The sequence below is a fragment of the Microtus ochrogaster genome, unplaced genomic scaffold (assembly GCF_000317375.1).
Source record: "Microtus ochrogaster isolate Prairie Vole_2 unplaced genomic scaffold, MicOch1.0 UNK4, whole genome shotgun sequence".
NCBI classification, from domain to species: Eukaryota; Metazoa; Chordata; class Mammalia; order Rodentia; family Cricetidae; genus Microtus; species Microtus ochrogaster.
This window is the reverse complement of record NW_004949102.1, coordinates 17,745,719-17,756,920: the sequence shown is the minus strand read 5'-3', so window position 1 is coordinate 17,756,920 and position 11,202 is coordinate 17,745,719. Positions and strand designations below refer to the sequence as shown.

Here is an 11,202-nt window from a genome sequence, read left to right as displayed (position 1 = left end):
TTCTATTTCCCTTGTACTCTTAGAAATTTCTAGGTCTACATCTCGACATTTGTTGTATAACTTGCAATCTATTCGTATATCTTAACTGAACATATACACTTAAAAAGGATCCAAACGTGCATTGATATTTTGTCTGAACATAGACACCACCAGGTTCATCACCTCCCTGTAGAACTCGAACCTGGAACCCACGGATGGCCTCCCCTCCTCCTCTCATTTCCAGAGCCTCACTGAAAACTCAAGCCCTTATGTAAAAGTTTAATCACAGTTATCCACATCTTATCCTACACTATCATCGCCACAAAGGAAAAGCAACTTTTAACAGACATTACCTTGTCTCCCACCTATCAACCCAAGTTTTTCTTTAAAACGTATGCACAGTTGAGCAAACTCCAATCTTTCCCCCTATGTTCTCAGTAGAAGATGATCTTCTCTTGTCCAAGTTTGATTCTTGCTTTTATTTTCTAGCTCTTCCATAACTGGTCTTCTCAAAAACCCTCCTTCAGTTCTTTCTTTTCTAGTATTGTCAAGCCCTCCCTCCCAAGCTTCTTATTCCACTCATGGTATCTCTCAAGTGGCTCGAACCCATCAATGGCTCAGTCCTTCTACAGCTATGATTTTACCTTTCCTTTTCACTTCCTAGTTCTCCTTGCAAGAGGCAAATATTAAGCTGTGGATGTGGCTCATTGAGCATGCATAGGGCTCTGAGTTCAGTCCTCAGCACAACACAAACAAAGCCAAGCACCTATATTCACATCACTGGGGAGGTAGACACAGGAGGGTCAGAAGTTCGAGGCTGTCCACTGCTAAGTAGAGAAAATATGTTAGACTCAGTCTCCATACAGAAAACAACAGGAACAATATATTTCTACATTATTGCACCTTGTCTTTATTGTTTCCTTGTGTAGTACTGGCATGGCTTGTGTTTCCTGTATTCCACTGATTATAATTTTACTAAGGTTGCCAGCAACTAAGTTACCAAATACAATGGACATTGTCTTCATCGCCTCACCCTATCAAACTGCTCTCTTCTCCTGGAACACTGCAGCTATTGATATGCTTAACATTGAATTTTCTACCTGCAGTTTTGGATTCTTTTCAATTGTCTGTTAGTCTCCTATTTTATTAAATGCTGATATCTTTCATAAGGTCCCAGAGTCCCCTTTTACACTGCCCACTCTCTTTGAGCAGTCTCCATCATTCATGTGACACACAATACCTGACAATAGTTCGACCTCTATCTCTGAACTACAGATTGGGATTCATATAGTCAGTGATCTGTTATTGCTTCAAAAGCCCCAATGAACATGTTTAACTATAACATCATCCTCCATTCTACCCCAGTCCCAATGCCTACCAATCCTGCCAATCAACTACTTATCTAAATATAACTTGCATGAAAAATTAGAATTCCCTTTTTAAACTCCAGAGAATCTTTCTGATTTTTAAAATAAGTTTAGTTCTAACAGGCAGTCAGGAACCAGTTCAGTTGGACTACTTTCCCAGTAACTTTGAGTCATGTTCCCAATAACCCAGTACAGACAGCCATTAGGATCCACTGTAGTCGATCTTAATGGTGTCCTAGGCTATAAATGCTTTAACCTTGTGACCAAAGTCCTCGTGACACCTCCTATGCTCAGTTGCTCAGCCTCTTCCCTCCACTGTGTTCCCGGACATTAAACTACCACATATGCAACAATAGTCAAAAAGCAGTGTGAAAAAGCAAGCACTCACTTTAGTTTCGGCTTTTTCTCTGACTTTACATTTTTCTTCATTTCTGTCTCTCAGAGTAATACTATTACCATTCATATAATTATTTTCATATAGGAATATAATTAAATTTTTAAAAATTTAATTCAAGTGAATGTATTATTCAAGAAAATAATAGAGCATGGAGCAATAAGCAGCAAATAATTTGCCAAAAGGAGGTTAGGGAGAACTGTTAGCTCTCAGAGAAGCTGAGGTTGGGGGATTGGAATTGGAAGGGGTAGCTATTCTTATTAACCTCAACCCATCCGTTGACTACCTTCTGCTAAATTATCAAAAAAGCCTTATTCTCCATTACATATGAATTGTATGGGCTAGGGCTATAACAGAACCATTAAAAACCTTGACTCTTAAGGTACACAGGAATTCAGATTCCAGAACTCAGTAAATGCCAGGTTGGCATGCTGACTTTTCTATGATTCCAGCCTACAAAGGTGGATATGAAATCCACAGAGTAAGATACTAGCAAGACTAGCTATCTAAGCAAAGTCTGGATTTGACAGAGAGACCCTGCCTCAAATGAATAAGATATGAATAAGATATGTGAGTGAGGAACAATGGATTCCTGTTAGCCTTTGGTGTCTACATGCAGGCAGGAGCACACATGATCACACACATCACATGTGCAGCTATAAACAAACAAACATGTACACATTCACACACACACACACACACACCAATAAAGAAGAAATTGGAGAAAATCTGCATCATTATAATCTCATAAACCTCTGCAACAAACAAAGCAGGTGACCACCATGATTCCCATTTTACAAATGAATGTTAAAGACTTTCTGTATAAACATGATTAGAAGCAGAACAGAGGGAAACAACAAGGGACAAGCACTGTTTCTGCAACTGGTCCTTTAGTAGTGGCTCCACATTCCCTAGACAACAGTGCTTTAAGGCTGAGACTAAAAAAAAAAAACAAAAAAAACAAACAAAAAACAAAAACAAACCAACTCTAAAGTAGGATTCAAGGCAATGGAAAGACTGAGAGACCCACCCCAAACACTCAGTGCCTGACTTCGATCCTTAAACACATCGTTCCAGGCAGCATCAAGACAAAAACACTGGCCATTGACTAGTTTTTCTCCGAGTACTATTTCTCTTCATAGGGAGCATTTTCTTTCTAGCCTCTACAAACCAAAAGCAGATGCCCTGTCCAGGTCTCCTTAACCTTCCTGAAGGTCCAAATTCTACAAGGCAGCTCCTACAATTTGGGGCACTATCATCACCCTGCCATAGAAGCTATTGCCATCTTGGCAGAGAAAGGTGTGGGGAGCCATGGAGGCAGAATTTCTTTTCTATTTAGAAGTCCTTAAATCTGGAACACTGGACCACATTCAGCCTCCTCTGGATCCCTGCCACCGTTCACTGACCTGCAGAAGGATTGCAGCTGCTCGTTCTTCCAAGAGTTTTCCCAGAATGAGAGGGACAGCCTCTGTCAGGCCCTTGCCATTTGTCCTCCACACATAACATATGTTACATAGACAGGCATGCGCACACACATGTGCACAGCTTACATACAGACACACCATCTTTCCATTTTATAGCTCACCCTTCTCTTTCATCCTCTATGAAGAGAAGAAAATACAAGGTCCAGACGGCAAATGTGAATATCTAAAAAAACTTCACAGAGCAGGAGCCAGAAATTGTACAAAAGTAAAGATCCCATGTGCTCAAGCATTTCTTCCACAAACAAAGCACTTACCTCATTGCTGTCTCGTCGTTTTCTTTGCTGTGTCTGTCCCTTGTGATTCACAAGTAGCACTGGGCAAAGGTGAGCAGGCTAGTAGAGCCTACTTCTGCCACAGTTGATTTACTGCCCTATAAAATGGAGAGCCATGGAGGACGGGAGTGGTAGTGCCTCCTTGGTGTTCTTGCTCACGTCTGATTACTGTGCTTGTCACTCTTGTCTGCCCGTCTAACACAAAGGGCGCATAAGGAAGGCTTGGTCCAGCTTTCCCGTGGTTATCTCCAGTGCTTGAAATTTGTCACGTACCCATAGTTTGTTAACAGCTAGTCATTTGCTGACTAAGTGAAAATAGAATAAACTGCTTATGTTTTGTCAAATTGCTTCTGTCTTCATTTTTGTCTCCTAAAGTGTGCCTGCATTCAAATTTTCGTTAAAACAAATATGCTTCTACTGCAATTATTTGGGTTTATACAGATTATTTTATTTTATATGTATGACTGTTTTGTCTGCATTCATGGACGTGCATCCAGTGTGTGTTAGGTTCCCATAGAGGCCAGAAGAGGATGCCAGTTACGGATGCTGTGAGCCACCATATGGATGCTGAGAAACAAACCTGGATACTGCACAAGAGCAGAAAGTGCTTTAACAGCTGAGCCACATCTCCAGCTCTCTCCCTACCTCCTATTCAGCCTAGACAAGCAAACGTTATTAAAGTAGAAACTGAAAACCATGAAGTGGTCAAACACCTCTGGTGGGTACTTCTGCCTTCAATGGCTCAGCGCCTTTAAAAATTGTTTTATGCTCAAAGAATTTCAGCCTCCCCAGTAAGGAAGGTATATTTACCACATCTTTGTTTCAGTATCAGTTAGCCTTTGTTAGGGGAAAATATATCTACATTTCATTTCAAATTGAGAAGATACATTGGCCAAAGTTCAAGAAAAGAGATTTATTGTTAAATAAGAGTTGTAAGGAGGCCCCTTGTTGGTTCCCAGCTGCTGAGCAGCTCAGACCCGAAAAAAATCACACAGAAACAATATTATTTAAATCATGGCTTGGCCCGTTAGCTCTACCTTCTTATTGGCTAAGTCTTACATCTTAATTTAACGCATCTCCATTAAACTGTGTATCATCACGTGGCTGTGACTTACTGGCTAAAGTTCCGGCGTCTGTCTCTAGCGGGGCCCCAGGGCTTCTCTCTGCCTCTGCCTCCTTTCTCCCACCATTCAGGTTTGTTTTCCCTGCCTACCTAAGTTCTGACCTGCTGTAGTTCCAAAGCCGTTTCTCTATTCATTAACCAATAAAAGCGACACTTAGACAGAAGGACCTCCCACAACATAAGTTCCGCCTATATTTTTTACTGTAGTTCCTTAGCTCCCCACGTTTCATGTTTGCGACATTATTCATGTAATGCTGGCACATAAGCCACACTCATTTATAATGTGTTTACTAATTACCAGTGAGCTAAATTCACCTTCCAGTTTGATGATGGGCAGCTAGAAGATATCAGATGATAAATTGAGTAGACTTCAGGAAAACTATTAAAAATATTTTTTGTATGTGTGTGTGGGGGTAAAAGCATGGGAACTGATATATCTCCCAGATGTCAGCTGGCAAGCAGGAGTAAAGTTAGCATTTGGCATGGATCAAGCAGATGTAGAAGCAAGTTGGTGGCAGGAATCACTGGGTCAGAAACTCTTCCTTCCAGAGCATCAAACCCCAAGGCCAATGCAAAACTCTCGGTGATGCGGCTGTAAAGACAGGAGTGTCAAATTTTGGTGAAACGGACACTATCAATGTTTACTAAGGTCAGCCCAGCTTTGTCTGTGTAGGTACATAAGACAGTCAATTGCTAAGAGAAGAAATAAATTTCTTCTTTAAGTGAAAAGGTTTAGAATTTCTATTTTTTATTTTTCACTAGCTTATTGTGATAGTGTTCATCATCAGCTTGGCAGGATGTACAATGGCCAAGGAGACAAGTCACCAGGTACCTCTGTGAGGGATTCCAAAGGCTATAATCATGCCTGTGATGGGTTAACTGAGGTTGGAAGGTCCACCTGTGTCTGGCACATTCCCCCACCCCCACTCCCGCTTGGATTCTGGACTCCCTAACAAGGAAGAAAGCTGAATACAAGTGTTTGTTGTTCTCCACTTCCTGACTGTGGACACAAGGGGTCTGGCTCCCTCAAGCTAGTGTTACTTTGCCTTCTCTTCCTTGATGAACCGTAGTCTTTCTCCGTTAAGTTGATTTGATCAAAATATTTTATCACAGCAGCAAATAAAGAAATGGAGATGGCTATTTAAAAGTAAAATTTTGTGATCTTTTTTATTGATTTTATTGAGTTATACATTTTTCTCTGCTACACTCCCTTCCTCTTCCCTCCCATTTAACCCTCTCCCCTGGTCCCCATGCTCCCAATTTACTCAGGATATCTTGTCTTTTTATATTTCCCATGTAGTTTAGATCCGTGTATGTCTCTCTTAGGGTCCTCATTGTTGCCTAGTTTCTCTGAGATTGTGAATTGTTGGCTGGTTTTCTTTGCTTTATGTCTAAAAGCCACCATGAGTGAGTACATATGATAATTGTCTTTCTGGGTCTGGGTTACCTCACTCAATATGATGTTTTCTAGCTCTATCCATTTGCCTGCAATTTTCAAAACATTGTTATTTTTTCTGCTGTGTAGTAATCCATTGTGTAAATGTACCACATTTTCCTTGTCCATTTTTTGGTCAAGGGGCATTTAGATTGTTTTCAGGTTCTGGCTATGACAAGCAATGCTGTTACGAGCACAGTTAAGCACATGTCCTTACGGTACTATTGAGCATCCTTTGGATATATACCAAAAGTGGTATTTCTGGGTCTTGACGAAGGTTGTTTCCTAATTTTCTGAGAAATCACCACACTGACATCCAAAGAAACTCTCTGAGTTGTTTTGATTTGCATTTCTTTGATGACTAAGGATGTTGAACATTTCCTTAAGTGTCTTTTGGCCATATTAGATTCCTCTGTTGAGAGTTCTCTGTTTAGGTCTGTACTCCATTTTTTTTATTGGATTATTTGTTCTTTTGAAGCCAGGAACTCTGTAGTAGTGGATCCATATCAGTGATTTGGTGAGGAAATATGTCAAAAAGTATGATCCTAACCTTTCCTTTTTTTTTTCTTTTTTTTTTTATTTTTCGAGACAGGGTTTCTCTGTAGCTTTTTGGTTCCTATCCTGGAACTAGCTCTTGTAGACCAGGCTGGCCTCGAACTCACAGAGATCTGCCTACCTCTGCCTCCCGAGTGATGGGATTAAAGGCGTGCGCCACTACCGCCCGGCCCTAACCTTTCCTTTAGTAGCTGACCAGTAACTAAAAGTGGAGGTCCGTGTTTCAGGGGTGCCTTTGGGTAGCCTCAAGAAACTATAGCTCCATAGGAGATAGTTCTCAAGTCAGTATCTGGGATTCTTGAGACCTTTTCCAGATAAGTTTGAGATAAACCTTTTCCTAAAAATTCTGAGAAAATATTTTCCTTTTGAAGGTTTGCTATGCTTTGAATCTAAAATGGCCCTGAAAGACTTATGTTTTGAATCCCTAGTCCCAGAATTTTGGAAGTATTGTGAGGACAATGGAATCTTTGGGTGTTGGGGGCAGGCTGATGAGAGCAGGTCAGGGAAAGCGGCCCTTTGAATGTGGTACCCACACTCTACTATATGAGGAGTCTGTTCCATGTTCACACTGTCATGATTTTGTGCTGCCTTCCCCTACTATGATGGACTTGAAATATCTCTGCACCTATGAGTGAAAGTATGCTTTCCTCCTTTGCATTAGTCAAGCATTTTGTCAAAGAAGCAATACATTGTCCTCCCATGCATACACAGTGTCTTCATAGACTTTACCATGTAATGTCAAAATGATTGTATGAGGACTTAGCTACTAAGGCAGACTTTGAAGAGATTTGCAAAAATATAAAATAATACCATTCTTCTAATTATTTTGTTTTATAAAATTGTTTATTATTATTAACATAGTTCATTTTACAAAATTTTACTGTGACAGCTTCATATATATGTTACTATAACATCATATATATATATATATATATATATATATATATATAATTCTCTGATATTACAAACCTATTATCCTTCTATTGTTCCCCATGCCTCACTGGAGAAATATGCACAAATATAAAACCCAATCAAAAGATTTATTGATATTCTTAATAATTTTTAGGTGTGTAATTCCTAATTCCAAACTGTGGATTCATGACACATAAATAGAGACATAGGCAAAGATATATAGTACATACTGTGGTGGCTTGAATGGAAATAGACCCCATAGGCTCATATGTTTGAAAACTTGGTCCCTAGTAAGAACTGTTTGAGAAGGATTAGGAGGTGTGGCCTTGTTGAAGGAACTGTGTAACTTGGTGGTGGGCTTTAAGGTTTCAAAAGCCCATGTCATTTCCAATTAATATCTCCTTCTCTCCCCCTCTCTCTTTCTCTCTGTTCTTCTCCTTCTCTCTCTCCCCATGCTGATGAACTAGATATAAGCTCTCATCTACTGCTCCAATGCCATGCCTGCCTGCTTGCTGCCATGCTCCCTGCTCTGTTGGTCCTTGACTTATCCACTAGAACTATAAACCCTTTCTTCTATAAGTTGACTTTGTCATACTGTTTTGTCATAGAAATAGAAAAATAACTAAGATAAATACTTATAGATTGATGGATAGATATGATTATATATAATATATAATACAACACACAACACATAAATATTTCTTCAAATTAGTAGAGAATGCAAAACACTGTGAATCTCTCTTGCTATCTTGATCCCAACCTTAAGAACAAGAAGGAGTTTTGCACAACTATACAACTTCTCAGGTATCAATATCATTTTGAAAATGAAACTTGTTCCAGAAAGACAAAGTTATTTAATTAAATATCCTGAGTCCATGTTGAGATTGTTCCTCACTTAAATGAAAGGAGCATAACTAGTGCTGACTAGTGACTCCAACCCTTGTGTTTTAAGGGATGGGTATAGGCCTACCCAGAGATGGGCAGCTCTGCCCTAGACAGAAACCAAGTACATCACAGAAGGAGCTCCTCCCCTGACATTTTCCAGAGCTGCTAAGAACACCTCTAATTTGAGAGTGAAACTTCACATGTTCTTATGAGGGGACTACTGAGGGACCAAAAATACAATTATGCTTAAACATCTCTGAGAACAGATTTTAAATATTATCACCACAAAGAATAAAAGATGAGACATTGTGAATATGATCTTTAGCTTTATTTGGCTATTCCATACTGCATTCAAATATCAAAATATGCTGTATCTCATAAGTCTACATTTATTTGAAGGGTCAAAAGTGAATTCAAGAGACAGGAGACATGACCTTTGCAGAACTCTACACATTTTTATGTGATGTTTCCTTTGTGGTGGTTGACACTTTACTCTACAAATGTAAAAACATTCTCCCAGGGTTTTCAAACATTGGGAGGCAGTCCATAAGTCATCAGTGGGGCCCCTGGGTTGTCCAGCCAGGAAACATCTCACTAAGGATAACGAGAGTTAACACATGGCCATGCATACCTATGGGCAACACAAGATATTTCTAAAATATTATGAAAGCCGTGTTCTTGTAACCTCCTTTTATTAATCAAAGAGAGTTAATCAGGGTGGAGGGATTTTTGGTTTTTTTTTTTTTTGCCTTTTAAATCAAATGATTCTCATGGCTACTTGCCCACATTTCTCTAGTTCACTCCTTATCTCTCAGCTCGATGCCTCATTTAATAGAATATTAAGTCAACTGAATGGTATTGTGGTGCAGTGCAGCAGGTGCAGATGCCTGGGCATGCACACAGCAAACAGAATGGCTTTCCAGTACAGAAGGGCAGAGGTGAGGAGGTACACATACCCATATGAAACATAATGCATTTTGAAAAAAAAAACACTAAAATTAAACATGTCCATTGAGTATTTTACATAATTTCTTTTTATTTTAAATTTCACTATTATTTATTATTTTGTAGGGGGTCATGATTGCCATGACATACATTTGGAGGTCAGAGGACAACTTTGTGGAGCCTGTTTACCCCTTCTGTCTTTATGATTTCTGAGGGTTGGATTCAGATCATCAGACTTGTGAGGCAAGAGCATTTACCTACTGAGTCATCTTGACAGCCTGGCTTCATTTTTCTTTATACACATTTTAACCAATATAGTTATAATTCGTTTTTGATTTTTGTTGAAATTGATATTTTACCAGGTACAGAAACTGCTATGATTCTTAAACAATATCCAAAGCTCTTGAGAGAGTCATTACAGAGATGTGGGAGAAGGGGGCTAGTTAGAAACCATAACCCATTCCTGTATTGGACTGCAGGAGCTAAGATGCTACAGGGGACAAAAGAGACAAGTTTCCAGAAGTCTTCTGCCTAACCCCTCTGTGAGGTCCCCACAAACACACATCACAGCATTGAGAATTCCTTGTAAATTCACTTGCTTTATTTTTCTGTGGCATAAAAATCACATAGGCTTGTATAACTGTTGTTATGTACATGAGATATGGTCAAGAAATAAGATTTATACATTTCCAAGTACACTTCTATGCAGTCAACTTGTTTTGCACATCCAATCCCTTCCTTCAGCTGTACCTACTTAAATCTCTTCATTGCCTTCCTGTGTATTAAGCATTTCTTTAAGACCCCCTTCTTTTTCAAATAAGTTAACTCTCCTTTTTCCTCCCCACAAGGCTACCACCCCTTAGAATGACTATTACTCTTGCTGCTCCCTACCACTGCTATGCATCTTCCCCTTCTTCCTTCCTGTGTTCTTTTTCTTCCTCTTCCACCATTGGCTCCACATATTGTTCTCCTGCCCCCTATACCAACTCACACACACACACACACACACACACACACACACACACACACACTTCAACACGGATCTACTTCATCTTCACATCTGAATGTCATATGATGAACCATGTATACCACACTAATTACATACATTAAATTGACCCAGAGATATTATTTTTAGAAGTCATACACATATACAAAAACATCACAAAATATTCTAGTCATACTGGGAATGAAACAATTGGTGATACATAATGATTATATAATTATAAGGTATAAGTAGTTTAAATCTTTTCGTAGTATCCTGTTCTAAAAATTTATGAAGAGTTCCATGTCAATGACTGAAAACGATGCAGACCGATGTTTCTGTCAGTCACATTAACTCTTAATATCTGTTGGAACAAACAGCAAGAAATATATTGAGAATTTGTTGGCTAGAATTTCCTGTACACAAATGAACAGGGTGCAAGCCTTTGAGCCACATAGCCTTGATGCCAACTACTGTTTTATTTTCAGGTGTGGTGGGTGTTTCCTAATCCTTGAAGTCGAATGATTTTTCCATGACAGGAATGGGCACTCAGCTGCACTGAGAACAAGTGCACAGGCAAATTGAAAAGGGTACCCTGTCTTCCTCTCCTCTGTTCTGCTGCTAGCGTTCTTTTGACTCCGTCTTCTGCTGTCTCCCCGGAGTACTCATCCACTGCCTGGGAAGCCTAATATTTCTGTTTCTTATGGGCAAACCCTTTCAAGAGGCCTCACCATAGACCAGTTTTTAACTGTCCATAAATCATTCCACAACAGAATAGGGAGAAGTCCTTTAAGATATCTTTTTAAAGGTGGTTGACAAGAAAACCACAGTACAAGGAGACATTTTAAAATTATAAAAATGAAGAAAAT

The 11,202-nt window shown here is 39.4% G+C and overlaps 1 protein-coding gene across 1 annotated transcript in view; it reads right to left on the bottom strand.

The window, feature by feature from the left end:
* Positions 1-9,937: 9,937 nt before the first annotated feature.
* Mgam (maltase-glucoamylase) overlaps positions 9,938-11,202 on the bottom strand; it is a 109,348-nt gene continuing 108,083 nt past the window's right edge. The window contains exon 69 of the mRNA XM_026788554.1: positions 9,938-10,697. Within this exon, the coding sequence (XP_026644355.1) occupies positions 10,623-10,697 (75 nt within the window). The 3' untranslated portion in view covers positions 9,938-10,622. The remainder of the gene's footprint in view (positions 10,698-11,202) is intronic.